Source organism: Rhododendron vialii, chromosome 4a (genome assembly GCF_030253575.1).
Source record: "Rhododendron vialii isolate Sample 1 chromosome 4a, ASM3025357v1".
Taxonomy (NCBI): domain Eukaryota; kingdom Viridiplantae; phylum Streptophyta; class Magnoliopsida; order Ericales; family Ericaceae; genus Rhododendron; species Rhododendron vialii.
Genome location: NC_080560.1, coordinates 33,290,978 through 33,307,437, shown reverse-complemented (window position 1 = coordinate 33,307,437; position 16,460 = coordinate 33,290,978). Strand labels below are relative to the sequence as shown.

At 36.4% G+C, this 16,460-nt stretch overlaps 2 protein-coding genes across 2 annotated transcripts; both read right to left on the bottom strand.

Moving 5' to 3' along the window:
• Positions 1–235: 235 nt before the first annotated feature.
• Positions 236–1,886, bottom strand: LOC131324791 (uncharacterized). The gene is made up of 2 exons (XM_058356910.1): positions 1,533–1,886; positions 236–736 (listed from the first exon to the last, which is right to left on the bottom strand). The coding sequence occupies exons 1-2, from the start codon at positions 1,668–1,670 to the stop codon at positions 533–535; spliced, it is 342 nt and encodes a 113-aa protein (XP_058212893.1). The 5' UTR covers positions 1,671–1,886; the 3' UTR covers positions 236–532.
• Positions 1,887–3,136: 1,250 nt separating this feature from the next.
• Positions 3,137–9,467, bottom strand: LOC131324789 (protein RETICULATA, chloroplastic-like). The gene is made up of 7 exons (XM_058356908.1): positions 8,505–9,467; positions 8,165–8,263; positions 7,442–7,662; positions 7,175–7,244; positions 6,879–6,958; positions 5,252–5,316; positions 3,137–3,558 (listed from the first exon to the last, which is right to left on the bottom strand). The coding sequence occupies exons 1-7, from the start codon at positions 9,045–9,047 to the stop codon at positions 3,365–3,367; spliced, it is 1,272 nt and encodes a 423-aa protein (XP_058212891.1). The 5' UTR covers positions 9,048–9,467; the 3' UTR covers positions 3,137–3,364.
• Positions 9,468–16,460: the final 6,993 nt, after the last annotated feature.

Below are 16,460 nucleotides of genomic sequence, written 5' to 3'. Positions count from 1 at the left end.
TATAGGCTGGCATTACAAGAGTTGATAGAGAAGGTTTGAAATTGAGATTTGAAGGGAGCAAACTTTTTAAGTCTCATATAATGGCCATTGGGCCCAGCCCTTGGTTGGAATATATCTGTGTAGTTGACATTAATCCACTAGAGAAGCTTGAATCGTTTCAAAAAAATGTTCAAACTGCAAAATCAATTGATATAATCTGACAGTTTCATCGACTCATTTCTCCAGAAAGATCTTATTTGACAAAGTAAATTTTTTTTTTTTTTGAAATAAGGATCGATGTCATTGATATTGAAAGAGGATCCAAGGATCAAATTACAGAGATTTAGTATACTTAAACAACAAAGGGCATGCACCCGACACACATAAATAACTTTGTAATCAATCCCAGAGAGGCAACTAAAGCTTACCCAACGACATATGCGACTGTCTACACTAGATATGAATGGTTGAACTATATTTCCTAGGGATTACATTTCCGGCTTCGCCCTTAGCTACGGAACAGCACGCGATACGATAACAAAGGAGTGGTTTCCTAAAAATCAACTTGTTCAGCTTTCTGTTGAACTCCTATGGCTTCATCCTTGCTTTCACTCAACTCCTTGCCATCTTTGAAAATAAGGAACTCCATCATCCCCACTCCGAAGAACATGAAACTTCCACGTAAATGAGTAATGCAAGATCCGAAGTCTCTCCCAACTACACAATGCCATGCTGGTCCATAATCTTCATCAAATTTCTGCGGAAACATGTTAAATTTCTGTTTAGATAAAAACTCTTTCATCGAAACATCGATCTGCCATCATAGTAACTACACGAAACAGTTGAGCACCCTAGACTGTAGAGGGGCCGATTCTAGCGATTCAAACCCGTGAAATAGTGTTGGAAGAAGATAGCACTTCGTCGCAATTCTACTGAAAAATAGCGCCAAAATATTCGTTATCTTTTGGAACAGTATTACTTGACCGACAGAACTGAAGACTCTTCTGGAAGCAGTAGTTCAGATAATCCCGAATAACATCCCTATGTTCATGCCAGCTGTCTCTTTTGTGGTATATATTTACTTTTGTGTCTGTAATCTAAAGTATGGTAGTGTTGTCCTCTTTTCCGGAGAAGGAGAATAATTGGGGTGTACTGTTTATTAGGTGATGTGTAAAGTTGTATGTACTTTAGTTTGAATTAGGCAGTAGGAAAGTTTACGGCAATAAATGACATGTACCAATTATGTGTGGCAAAACAGTAATGACCAATTATGTATAGGTACTGTTTGATGACGTAATCAGTCTCCTTAGGCCTATAAAAGGACTTACCCCAGTGTAATATCGAAGCCAGAGTTCAGTGTTCTTTAATAATATATCCTATGTCTTGTGTTCTCTCACTCTTTTGATCCTAACCTACTTTGTGTTTGTACCCACTTCGTGTCTGCAAATTTGATTGCCTCTATGGATTGAAATTGTCTTGTTCTTCGCGTTATATTGACTGTTGCTTATGAAAATTCGTGTAATCGGAAAAAGACTCAGAGTGAAAAAGAAAACCTGTTTAATGAAATGAGCAATGGATTGACAGTCAGAGACTTCATGAAGATCAAGAGCCTGGTAAGCTAACTCCATGCCATGGCTCTGCAATGCCTCCGGCATGTCTGTCTCGCGCACCACTGCTTTTCCCTCCAACATCTTGAATTTTGAGTAATATCCGAATCCCGTCCACACACTTCTTTTGATAACTCGGTATCCAGTTCAATAGACAGGATGTTGTTCGCACACGACACTAGCTAGTATCACCACATATAAATAATGCAGGGCAAAAGAGAAGTATACAAGATAGAATGGAGAATTGGTGGCCGCTATTGAGAGCTGAATTGGGATATTTTCAATCGTGGGTCTAAGCTTTTTTCATCTTATCCCTTCGTATGAAATTGAAGTTTTGTATGCATTAGCAATGAGTCAAGATCCTGTGTCATGAGAATGCTCTCTCTCTCTCTCTCTCTCTCTCTCTCTCTCTCTCTCTCTCTCTCTCTCTCTCTCTCTCCCTCCTAGTCAATAACCGGGTGTTCAAACCAACTAACATGCATGTCAAGTAATGTCAGGTCTGAAGTTACCACCTGGAAAATATCCGTTGTCCCAATAGTTTTTTGATGACGGAAGGAGTAGAACGTGCAAGTTTGTTGTGTAACCCTACTTGCTGAGTTGCTGCCATACTCTCTCGACCGACCTCTAAGGATTATGTGTTTCCTTGTCTCTAGTCTCTCTCAGCGGCTTGATACGGCAAAAAACTCACACGATTGAAAGAGGCTAGGGATAAGAAGGGGGACACATAAATTTTCATAGAGCATCCTCTGCCTGATATACACTTTCATAAGGTCTTGGAACAAGGAAAAAAATGTCTCTGAGACGTGCTAATCATCTGCAGTAGCTATTTCTGCAACTTTCAGGCTTCAAAAGAGAGATGAATTTGAAATGGAATAAGATGGATTGTACAGGATTAGCTATGTCCAGTCCAGTTAAGTAGTACTTCAAGTCTATCCTGGTAAAGCTTTCAGATGTAGTGTCAGAATCATTTCAATTTCATTCAAAAAAGATTTAAGCTATAATAATTGGATAATGAGGTTCTTCCAAATGACATTCTGCCGAAATGTTGGGCACTTTCGGTTACTATTTGTAATTGCCGCGTTAATACATAACAGAATCACAATCATCAAAGCAACGGACACAAGCCAGACTAGTAGAAACGTAGAGCAAGATGATCATCGTGCAGCTACAGAACAAGAAACTCAAGATAAAGACTCGAACAGAGTAGCAACACCTCAACCATTATCAAATGAAAATGCAAATTGTCTTGTGAGTGAACTGGGAATGGTGCGAAAATAACCATGACCAAAGACAAGATACGAAAGTAAAGCATAACAGAATGAGAACCAAAGCTGTACATTTGGTGCTCTCTCCCTCACACACTTTTCCACTTAACGTACCTCTCGGCTCTTGCTTTTAAGAAGCAGCAGCAAAGACTGAGAACTAGACTATATGTTAGTATTCTTTTTTTCTTTTTGCTGTTATATGCTAGTATTCTTTGGTCACCAACTATTTGAGAACTTTTCAAGTTAAAAAAAAAACTATTTGAGAACCAAAAGTGAAAGACCATGTAATCAAGACTAATCTGAATTTCTGCTCAGAGGAAAAAGTGGTGGTTGCCAAAATAGCTACATTACTCCCAAGAAAAGTGCTAACTGCAATTGAAAACTACTCCATATACTGCCCTCCATAAATGCTTTTTAACCTCATTCAAGGACTCTAAGCATCATAGTTGATTCTTTTGGGACAGTGTCACAGAACGAGGGGATGCTTCATTTAAACATAAGAAAGATGTACAGTTATTGCACCCCACTCAATCTGGCCCAGTCCACAAATTGCATCCCGCCATAGATATTGTTGCCAAATCGCACACCAATAGTAAAAGCCATTGCCACGGGTGGGACCTTCTTTGCCAAAGGAGATGATTCTACCAACCGTTCTAATCCATTGATAATCTGATATCGGGTGTTGGAAGAAACTGCTAGGAAAACACCTGCGAAATAGATTCCAGTCATAACTTCTTCACACACACATTGAACGATTCGGATAATAAAAATTTGATCGGGAACTATAAAATCACGTTTTGATTACATTAAGCGGCTCGAATCATAAAAATTCGATTGGGAACTTGGGGGGTTCTTTTTAGAGGTTTTATTAAGGGTCCCCGGAACCGCCCCGTGTATATACACACACACTTGCATCGTGAAGCTGTCAAACAAAGAAATCATACTTGCAAAAGGCACGAGAAAACCATAAATTCCTGTCTATATTTGGGCTGAGAATAGAAACAAGAAATCATATCATAATAGGACACCAGGATACTACACTAGTCACTTAACGAAGTTTGAACCTTGATGAATTTTTGGCCATTGCATATGAAGTATGAACCAAGAAGCTTTGACATGGTTCTGCAATAAACTTGCAAAGTTGCAACAGAAGAGGAAAGGGATAACGTCTTGGGAGATTCCTCATCATTTTTTTTCCCCGTGATATAGAGATCAACATCTCATAAACAGATGAATTGAACTGGTGAAAACAATTCAAACGGTGAATATAATATTAGCATTACTTGATAATGGATCAGATTTGCGTTGCTCAAGTCCTAAGAGACACAGGGTTACGTGTCCTTATCCAATTAGAGAGTAGTATGTGCCTTCAAGGATCACAATCTTATGCAGTATGTTTTTTCAGTTAACTAGGAAAAGGAAAGGCTGTAGAAACATCTCGAAAATGTTGTCGGAATATAGTGGAAATCAAAAGAATTTGGAATGAATAACGATGTCATTGTTGCATGTCTAATACGTGTCGAAACATTAAAATGTTTCATAGAATTTTGAAGTGTTGGGAGCATTTCGATATGTGCTAGTCAAAACACTGGATTACAGGATTCCACTGTTGCATTTCGGTCTCCTAGGAAACAGAAACGTAAGGGAGTTCTAGGGAAACAGACAACACTACATCCATAAACTAGGAGTCTGGGAACCCCTGCCATGTACGGGCAGGAGGGATATCATCACTATGTTTCTGAAAGAAATGATAACTATTTAAACTGCACAAACTGCATGAAAACATTAAACACCATCATATAAGGCATAATATTAACATTCAATCATCATGAAAGGCAGGTGCTACCACACTTCTACGATTATTAATTTGCATAACAACACCTGATACCACTATCACATCATCCATTCCTGGATGGACAACTCTGAAACCAAAACTCAAAATCAAAGGCATAAATGCCCACATTAGTTAGGGAACAACAGGGATACAAGCTCCATAAGATGACAATTTAGTTTACATAGCCACAAGCTTAACAAGTGTCCTTCCTCAGGGGGTCGCCCCTCCTCTAATGCAAAGTTGGGTTTGAGAAAGAAGAGCATTTTAGTTGTATGAGTATAATCTTAGTGAGGTATTTTAATTTGATGTCTTATAAACTTTGAGAAGTCATCCATATCGTAAAATATAGTGGAGGATAACTGAGAAGAACTAGGTAAATATGAATAGGATAATTACCAGATTATAAACCACATCATGTCTGTATAAACTCAAGCCAAAGCTATTGTCCAGAAATAATATTTAAAAGTTCCATTAGATTTTCCTATCCAGTGCTTATTTTGAGAGCATATCAGAGAATGAGTTTAAGAGCCATAAAGAGGATTGTGATTGATGAATCAAAGGCATACCCCAAAGAGCTGCACTTTTCACAAGAGGTGGGACAGGTATGTCCTCTTCTGATTTCCTAATGCTCCTGATATGGAAAAGAAAAAATCATGAGAAATAATCAAACACAATATGTTGTCATTCACTGTTCAAAAAATAGAACAAAAAACTGAACTGTTCAATATCCCCAAATAATACTTCTTGCAATCAAACAAGGCACTACCAAAATTTTACCTGTGCACAATGCCTGCTTGGATTAAAAAAATAAGAATAAAAAGTGACAAATAAACAACATAAAAAGCTATGAGAAGCTATCTGCACTCGTGATTAAATAATTTAATGGAGAAAACTGACAGGATCGTAATCACTGGATGCCAACAGTTTGAGCTCCAGGTGAACAAAGTTGCAGTGAATCAAGTTGAAGTGTAACTCGGCATTGCTTCATGGCTGACAGGGGAAAGATAACAATGTTCCTAATTTTCAAAAATTCCATCTTCCTTTCTCAGAAAAGGTGGAATCACTTTCTTATCTTGACTATCTCTATTCTTAAACTTGTCCAACAAAATTGTCAAGACATGATCAGATAGCTTAAGCAGACAGAGGAGGCCAAAAAGTAAAGAGGAGAGAATGGGCAGATTAAAAATATTTTATTGGTGTAGATAGCTGTCAGGGTTCAACAAAAAAGATATTATTAAAAATACAAAAATGAGGTACAGGAAGAAAGAGGCCAGCAGTCCACCAAAGGAAATATAAAAGCGGGAGTCCATTCTTCAATTCACTAAATCTATAAGTTTTGGGGCGATTGGTGATTTCTGTAGGAGAAGATTGCTGGAGTCTGTAACTTGGGGTTGTAGAAGGTGTTCTACAGAGTGACAGATTTCATGCTACTCGGACTTGCTACTTGCTTGATCATAATATACAACAAAGGTCCTATACCTTTGTGATGGTGTGTGATACCTGCTAGACAGTGCAGGGTGTATAGATTTTGGTTTTAACACAATTCCCAATATCTCTTCCTCACCTAGGGCTTTAGCAAAGGGGGAAAGATAATAAATCCTAATTAGGTATTAGATCCCCACATTCAGCTAAGTTATTCTCATTTTCGTAAACTTGGTTTATCAGCTAGGTTATTCTTGATACTTCAAAAACCTTCCTTCACGCTTTCTTCCCCACCACCAGCCTAGTCTATGGAAAAGGCATTCCGGGATGAGGAGAATGAGGTGTCAATAGCCAACATTATATGTTGATTGGTCTGTGGTTTTCATCTAATGAGAGATCTCACAGGGATTACCAGTAAAAATCTTATTGAACTTGTTCTTTACTCTTATGACTTGAAGATTTAGGTTACATAATGCCTTGAAATTCTATTGCTAGATAATTGATGACAATGTTTAAAGATTTTCCTATTTACCCCCCTCTAGGCAAAATCTGCAATGACTCCGGGTTTTAATTATCTGTTAACTACGTATGACACCTCATAATATTGTCACTGGCCCACAACTCAATTATCCATTTTGAAGCCAAGCAAATCCTCAAGCACTAACTCCTGCCGAGAATCAAGACGTATACATAATTTTAAGGGCCAATAAAACAAGTAATGTTGAAGCAAGAATAAGCACGTATACGTCATGGATCTATTCAGGAGCATACCTCTTTGCAGTCATGATCAAATTCGCTATGCCTTGACCTATAATACCACATGCAAACCCGACTGCTCCATACATAACACCCTGAAAATACCGCCAGCGGTCAACTATATGCTGCAAAAATGAAAAAATGCAGGCAAACACAACCAACTTCTACCAGAATCTAGGTGACTAAGGAGAAAAGGATCTAACAAAACTTTGAGATCGAAAGTTAATCATTTTTATGAGAAACCGAAACTCCTCCCTTTGGCTTATGGTCAAATGACAGCTAAAATATCAGAATCTTAGTGGTTACAGTACCTTGAAAAAGTAAGTAGCTATCCTTTGCTTCACAGAAAATCTACAGCCTGGCCTTTCAGCTTCAAATACACTGAATAAGATGAACATATCAATGGAATGGATAGATTGACAACTAAAGCTGTGCTATTGAACGAAGAAGATAATGAATGACTAGTTTCTTATCATGTTTCAAGGCTATCATGATCCCGATACGGAATAAAATATTTATCGCTCTTATATAAGTCAATATCCTCTAATTCTGTATAGTTCTTGGTGGGAAAAATCAACCTGCTAGGAAGAGCAGCATAAGCATGTTGCATTCGTCCAAAACCCCCTTTAGACAGAGATGGTTGCCCAATACGAGCATAAGGGGCTAACATACCAACTAATGCGACATTAACGACCACCCCAACCAAGAGATCCGCAAGATACAGCTCAAATTCTGCCCAGAAGTCCTTGCCCCTCTTTTGAACCTCTGCTAATGTAGCACAACAAGAATCTATAACAATCTGCATCATGTTAAAGGAGTAATACTAAGTTTGAACCCATATCAAGAATTGTGCAAACAAAAGGATTAGAAAGATCAAGGGGATTATGACAACCAATTAATGTAGACCATAGAGGTAACTTGCACAAATGGTATCTAGAACGACAGTTTTATTTCCGTAGTACCAAAAAAAAAAATCTAGATTGAGACTTTAAGGAAGGTGATCCAAATCATATCAACCCCAACTCCAACTTCATATATTAATTTCTCTTCCATTGCTTGTACAATCTCATTGATGCAAGTCACATGGTACCTAGTTTATGTGAACGGCATTTGTAAATTCCAAGGAAGGGTGGCTTGTTGCTAAAATGGAAAAAAAATTCTGCAAGAGTGATCACTCGTACACAAGGGTTCATACACACTAACTTATTCCTTTGACTCAGCAAACCAAGCACAACGATCCACCTGACTATCTAGCCAGATTTACACGCAAAAAATAATCATACCAACGGATCTTAACAAACCTCCGTGCCAACTTTAAAAAGAAATGACGGATCAGCCAGCATTCGATTCCGGAGCATAGAACAAGACGTCATTATAAAGCTCAGAGGCCATCCAGACGCCTGCATAAAGAATACTACCATTTCTTACAGAAACTACAGAACAGAAATATCAAATGGTGTTGGTTCGCTAGAATGATTTGGGGAAGGAATGGAATGTGCTCATTCCTTGGCCTCCGAATGGACAACCATTCAATAGATGATTTCCATTCATGTACATCCTTCTATTTTCTTTGGCAAACCAAACACCACACGCGAATGCAACCAAATTTTAACCCTATCGACACGCAACAAAACCCTATACCTGCAATTCCAAGTATCTAAGAAGAAGCAACTCACGAAGTCCACCACTCTTCGCGGCCTCTAACATGTCTAGCGGAAGACTAGCCCCTCGAGCCTCAGTCTCTTTCATCACATCCTCAAACTTCATTATTGGCCCAAACTCATCATCATCTTCTTCTTCTTCATCATCACCCCCTTCACTATTATCATCACCACCACCACCTCCACCTAACCATTTCCCATTAGACCCATTTCTATTATTACCCCCAAACACATCCCCACCGCCGTTTCCACAATCGGTTCCCGGCCCATAACTACCTTCCAACACACCCAAATCCTTCCCCGCATACCCTCCGTCACCTTCTTTCATAACAATGGTCACTACCACACCAGATTGGGGCTCAGCTCCCGAATTTTTCAAGGTGTTAACAACCACAAGGCTTTGTTCCCTTTTATTACTATAAGTCAAATTTCTACTTCCCTTTGGATAACAAGCTAGGGTTTTTTGAATGTTAGCAATCATCATTTTCTGAAGCCCAATACTCGATGATGAATAAACCTCCATTACCCCACAAGTATCAGCTAAAGATGCTGACTTTGAAAAGAAAAAAGCTAGCAAAAGAGAAATGCAGATCAAATGGTCGAAATGACTGAAACTAAACAAGTTCTAGGATTCATATACAAGTACTAGAAAACATCAAGAACCCATTTTGATGAGAATGTAAAAGCTACGAGAAAAGGAAAAAACTGAAAATGACGGGACTCGACGTTGGTTTTTTCCTAGTGGGGGATTATAAATTATTGAGAGATGATTCGATTGCGAAAGCGAATATACGTATGGGGTTTATACGAGAGGAGAGAGGGAGGGAGAAGTTGCTAGTTTAAGCTAGTATCAAAGTGAGATTTCTCTCTCTCTCTCTCTCTCTCTCTCTCTCCTGGAGCGAAGAAAGTGGCGGTATCTTGGTCTTCATTTGTGTACCCCCGCACGAGGGTGGGAATTCAAGCGTGTGCGGGTCTAGGGTTTCTAGACCCAAAGAAAAGGTCAAGCCCGCCCTGCTGTGTGTGCCGTTCTTTTTGTTTTTATATTTACATTTTGGGAAAAATCAAAACTACCCCTGAGGTGTCTGTGAATTACTATAGATTACCTCCTCACGCTTGGGAAATTATATGTACCCCGTGTGCCATAAACAAATCAATCTCTTGTCGTGATATAGCTCGACAGAATATGTCAGACATGATGAAGTTCTAATTAGAATGGACCATACTGGTTTTTTAAAGAAAAATCTATAGAAATTGTGTCATCCTAATTTCACTCAAGTCTCATATTCGTTCTCCAATTATTAATTGCAACTTTTTTAACTTTCAAGTTTAGTTTTCGTACCAAGTTGATCCAATTGATAACATCTGTCAGCCAAATTGGACGGAAAAAATCAAATTGAGTGCAGACGTCATCAATTGGACCAACTTGGTACGAACTGCAATGTCTAAACTACCATCAATCTAATTTTTTCCTTTCAGTTTGGTTGAAAAAAGTTATCAATTGGACCAATTTGGTACAAAAATCAAACTTAAAGGTCAAAAGAGTTATAATTGATACTTGGATGACAAAAATGAGACTCGGATGAAACTAGAAGTATCATTTCTATAAGTTTCCCTTTTTTAAAGCTTGCGAAAGGCTGCAAATATGACTGTAAATGAACCGAGTAGCTCACGAGCTCAGGGCGGCTCGTTTAGTAAATGACCCGAGCTCGGGTCAGCTTGTTTAGTAAACAACTCGAGCTTGAGCTCGAGTTTTTGGCTCATTTAGTAAATGAGTCGAATGGAGCTTAAGTGGAGCTCGGCTCGTTCGACAAAAGCTCGGCTCATTAAGGAAAGCTCAGCTAGATTAAAGGGACTCATTTAGTAAATAATTAAGCTCAGCTCGTTAAGACTTGAGCCAAGCTCGAGCTCAAAGTATTTTGCTTGTTTAGTAAACGAGCCGAACTTGAACTCGACAAAGCTCAACTCATTTATAGCCCTAGTTGCAGAGATGTGAAATAGCCTTTCATAGGCTAAAAAAGACAAATTAGTCCACTGTAATTAAGATTTGATAATGTTAGACAAATTTTATTGAATTTCCTAACATCTAAATCATTACAAAGTGTAATTTGTAATGAGACAGGGGTATTTTATAAATTTTCAAAAGTAAAAGGGCAATTTGTAATTTACAAAAACCTAAGGGTGGTTTTGATGATACTTTACCCTTCGTTCTTTTTTCTAACATCTTTTTTTTTTCATTTCCACAAATGAAAAGCTAAACACGAAGAATTTAAAAAGCTATTTTTATTTGGGAAAGTTACTCATAGTTCCCATATTATAACCATAACTCTCATGTCTAGGTCCAACTTAGATGAACATAACTTTCAGCTTTGATTTCACAATGTTCGTTGATTTCATCACACTTTTAATATAAAACTCTCACATTTTCACTACAAATTTTTCACTCTTCCATTACAAAATTTGTGTACTTCAACTATGAAATTCTCACTCTAGTGTAATATTTTGGCACTTACACTATAGAATTCTCAAAATTTCGCGAAGGCAATACGATCAACGCAAACTCAAAAGACAAATTGTTGATGTTTTACTATGATTGGATAAAATTGTCAAAAATAAAATAAAAGAAAAGAAAAGATATGATGCCTGAAAAACTTAAACGTTAATAAGTACAAAACTAAAGAATTATTGATACATGAATACTTAAGTTATTGTTAAAAAGATCCTAAAGAATTATAGCTACCCTCCTTTAGTAGAACAAATGTTGAATTTCTCATAAATGCTTACTTAAATTTTTTGCTTATCTAGCTTTTTAGACCCTCTAGGCTCTAGTCATAAATAATTATCAATTTGGTCCTTATATTTCAAAATGTCTCATTTTCATTCTTATGGTTATATGCATGTTTCAATTTGATCCTTATATTTTCAAATGTTTTAATTTCGTCCTTAAGATTTTTGGTTTGTTTCAATCGGGTATTTTTCTGATTATTAAGTTGTCTTTCAAGTGTATATAATTAAATTAATGTAGCTTCTTGACTTTCTTGAGTACATATATATTATGCCTCCAAAGTTAAAGGTTATATGTACCCCTTAACTTTCAAGGAAGAGGCTTAGGATTCAAGTCAATGGAGAGACGTCGAATCCCCTTTGATTGTTAACCTACTAATTCTTCTTTAACCCTCCACTGATGACTTTGATGTACTACCTCCGTCCCAATTTAATTGTCACTTTTGAGGGTTCGTGCCACTTTTCAATTGATTATATCTTGTAATTTATAATGTTTTAGGTGATTTTGAAAATATTGTATTATAGAACAAATCGAGATTTATCAAACAAGATCCATATTTGATATAAAATTCATTACCAATTTAAAGATATAACTAGTTTTTTTATCCAGTTAGAATAGAACTGGGACAAATAAATTGGGACGGAGGGAGCATACAATATTGGTATGAAAAACACAAAAGCCTTAGAGCATGTACATGAGATGAGGTAAAAAAGCTTTTTCTCTAGTTTGGAGAGGAAAAGAACAAAAACAGGCATGTACCAGAAGAGGTAAAATGGAAGGTAAAGAGGCCCTCTTCTCGCACCCCCCTGACACCACCCCCCTTCCCCGGCCCCACTGTCTTTCCCCCCTTGCCCCTTCTTTTTCGATTTTTTTTTTTTCCACTTTGACTAGTTTTTTTTTATTTTACTTTTAAAAGTAAATAATTACTATTTTATTTTTACTAATTTTTTTATACTTTTAAAAGACTTTAATTACTGTTTTAACTTTTTTTAATTTTTCCTAATTTTTTTTGTTTACTTATAAAAAACTTTAATTACTTTTATTGTTTTTTTTTTAAACTTTTACTAACTTTTTTTTGTTTTACTTTTAAAAGACTTCTTACTATAAAGAAATTTCAATAACATAAAGAAATTTACTCACATATATAATATTAAATAATTTAAAAATACATATAAAGCGTAAAAAAATAAGTGTTTCAATTTTTAATTCGTTTGAACCGGTGCGAATATCTTATTTTTCTTATCATTTCATCCTAAATGGTCGTAATGAATTTTTGGCTCTAAGGCCTTTCAATGAACACCCTAAGAGAGACCTGAAACTAAATAATACTCAGTCTTAGGGTACTTGTTGAAAGGCTTTCGAGCCAAAAATTCATTATGATCATTGAAGACAAAATGATAAAAAAAACAAGATCTTTGCATCGATTCAACCGGATTGAAAATTGGAACACTTAAATAATATTAAATAAATAAAAATGAAAAAAGATATAAAAGTTATTAAGTAAATAAATAAGAAATAAAAAAATGCCGTGGGTTGAATTATTGCCGGGTATAATATTAAATAATTTAAAAATACATATAAAGAGTAAAAAAATAAGTGTTCCGATTTTTAATTCGTTTGAACCGGTGCGAAGATCTTATTTTTCTTATCATTTCATCCTAAATGGTCGTAATGAATTTTTGGCTCTAAGACCTTTCAATTAGCACCCTAAGAGAAACCTGAAACTAAATAATAAGTCTTACGGTACTTGTTGAAAGGCCTTCGAGCCAAAAATTCATTATGATCATTAAAGACAAAATGATAAAAAAAAACAAGATCTTTGCATTGATTCAACCGGATTGAAATTTGGAACACTTAAATAATATTAAATAAATAAAAATGAAAAAAGTTATAAAAGTTATTAAGTAAATAAATAAAAAATAAGAAAATGGCGTGGGTTGAGTGGGTTGAATATTGCCGGGGTAGTTTGGTCCGGGGGGTTGGGGTTGGGCGGGGGGTGTGTCAGGGGGCGCGCAAAGAGATTTGCAAGGTAAAATACATTTGTGAAAAAACCTCTCCACTTTTAGAGAGGCACTGTTCACATGCAATTTTTTTTTATTGTTTCTTTTTCTCTCTCCTCCTTCCTTTCTCTCCTTCTTTCTACAGCAGTTTGTATTATTCCATATGTTTTAATATTTAATACTAGATAGAGAGGAAAGTTTAGAGAGGCTGTTGTGGTGTGGATGTAAAAAAGGTGGTAGGTAAAATAGAAATTGTACTTTTTGAGTAGGTATTTTACCTAGGAGTTTTTAATTAATCATCCTTTTTTGGGGCACTATGTAAGTTTCCATCCCTAGTAATTTTGGGGGTTATGTTTTCATCCCCTTTGTGTGTGCTTTACCATATTTACCCTTATTATTATATATATACGTCAAGTTTTTTGAATTTGGGGATGATGATTTTATTTCCATATATAACTGATTTGATGGGGATTCCAAAATGAGAGTCCATGATTTTAGGCCCATTTGTAACTGATTGAGCATTTTCGATAATTAAAGAAGTTTTTGAAATTTGTAGTGGGGGCAAGATTAGTGGGATGATTGCATTCCATATATAATGCAATTAGTGAGACTAATCTGATCATTTTTTTAGGGATCATTTTTTGTTTAGAACATGGCATATTGAGTTGTCTGATCATGTTTTTTAGGTTGCCCTGTATGTAGAACATGGCATATTTGGTTTAGAACATGGCATAGTTAGAACGTTTTCATGATTTCATGAAAACATGACTTCCAAATCTTATACCAAAAAATTGATAATCTTTTTCATGAATACACCCTGATTTAAGTCCAACAAATTTCACGGTTATTCAAATAAACCATGAATAAAACAATAATCATCATTTATTTTTGAATCATTCAAATAGGCCATGTTTATTTTTGAATCATTTATGTTTAATTTCATGACCTATGAATCATGATTTCATGTTCACGAATGGAATATCGTCCAGAAACTCCAATCCGAAAAATAGGACTCTAATCTGAAACGAAAACCTTATTGGCCGAACATGACCTATAAATTATGATTTCTAAAATAATGTTCTAAACATGACAACTTACTGGGTTTCCACAAAATAGGTGATGTTCATGTTTTCATGACCTATAAATCATGATTTCATGTTCATGAATAAAATATCGTTCAACAACTCCAATCTGAAAAATAGGACTAATCATGTTTGGCCAGAAAAGAAGAAGAAGAAGAAGAAGCTAGCGGCAGCCATATTTGAATGTTTCAAATCATGACGAAATAAGAAGGATTGGGGATTATACAACTACTACTTAATTAACAAACTAGGACAGTACTACAATATCATGTATGTAAGATTTGAAAGGAGCCCCGATTTGAAAAACCCACCGATAGCTTCTTTTTCCCTTTCCGGCAACAAAGTGGGAAAAAAAGGTGACGAATTCGTCTACGCTAAACGCTCCGGGCAGCGGCGGTGGAGGAAGACGACAAGCATCTGTTGAGCGCTGCCGATTCCGTCACCTTGACGGTTGCAACCATCCCGTTGTGACCTGGTCAGTCGGCGACGATTTGCTTATCGGTGACGATGCGCCGGATGAGTTGTTCATGCCGCAGTGATCTTGATTGGTGGGGGTGCGACCATCCCATTTTGACAAAATGGTTGAGGATGAAATGGTTTTGTACTGGGGAGGTGGTGGTCGAGATTTTTGGAAGTGATTTATGGGATTGGATGATCGAATATATAAGTTGAATTACAGGGACTTCCGGAGTTATCTTTTCGTCCCATTTTTCTGTGAATATATATATATATATATATGGGTACTATTGGTATTAAAAAAGAGGAAGGATGAAATCATAAGTGGAAAAAAGTCAAAGGATGAAAACTTACGAGGAGTGACGCAGGAGGACGATTCTTTAAGTCCCTCTTTTACCTAATATTGGTGTACATGCTCTTAAGGACAAAATTGAAACAGTTAAAAATACAAGTACCAAATTAAAACATACATATAATTATAAGCATGAGCCTATTTTTTCCCACTCAAATTCCCATTCCAAGCAAACAAATCTCTGATGCTTTCAGTCTTGTCTACTTTTCCTTGCCTTTTTCTATCTTTCATTCCACCCCGTTGAAAATTTGCTTTTCTGTCTTGTCTTCCACATTTCCCAGCAGTTTCCCCTGTTCACTGAAGGGACTAATAAGTTGATTATAGCTCTATGTTTTCGTAAATTTTTACGCAAGTCTTTCTACCAGCTAAAATATCATTTAGTAAAACTAATTTGACTACTAAAAACAAAAAATTTAGTGCAAACTCACCCTTAAACAAGCCTTTCAACGTAAGGGAAAGGATTCTCTCAAATCCTATTTGGGACCCGACGGTCCTGTGAGGCACTTTCTGGACGCTTTCCGGATCCATTTAGAAAATTAAAACCGTTTATTTTTAGAAAACATTTTTTTTGAACGGCTTATTTTTAGAAAACATAAATGTATCCCATAAACATATCAAACAATACTATATGTTTTGATCATCAAAATGAACCAGAAAAGGGCCCCAAGGAGTCCAAACTAGACAATGTAGTCCCAAAATGGAAAATGGGAATGGAGAGGATCTGTATCCTTAACACAACATTTCACTTGAGGGAATAATGTTCTAATCCAAAATGGGACTGGAAGGGTCTGTATCCTTGTATCCTTAATATAATACTCCCTCCGTCTCTAAATAAATGTCCCGTCCAACAAATCTAAACCTTTAAAAATATTTATTTATTTGGTCCAAAAAATTTGAAAAAATTGGAAAAAAATACCTTGGCCCCGAAAGTATTTTTCCCAATTTTTTGAACGAAAAGGATGCTAATATTTAAAAGCCTAAATTTGCAGACCGGATATTTATTTAAGGACAAAAGGAGTATTTCACATTAGGGAGTAGTGATCTAATCGTCTAAAAACAGTACCCAGCCAATAAGGGCCATTTAACCAGCTTGTTAGTACCTTTCTTTGCAGGACCATTACCCATTGCTATTAAACGCTTATCCAATTTTTCAGGTTCCACCAACAGAGCCATCTGCAGTGTAGTTACATTATGAATAACGAACAACCACCGAAACAAATACCTCAAACGAAAGCATGCACTGAGATGAAATGACCAGTTAAAA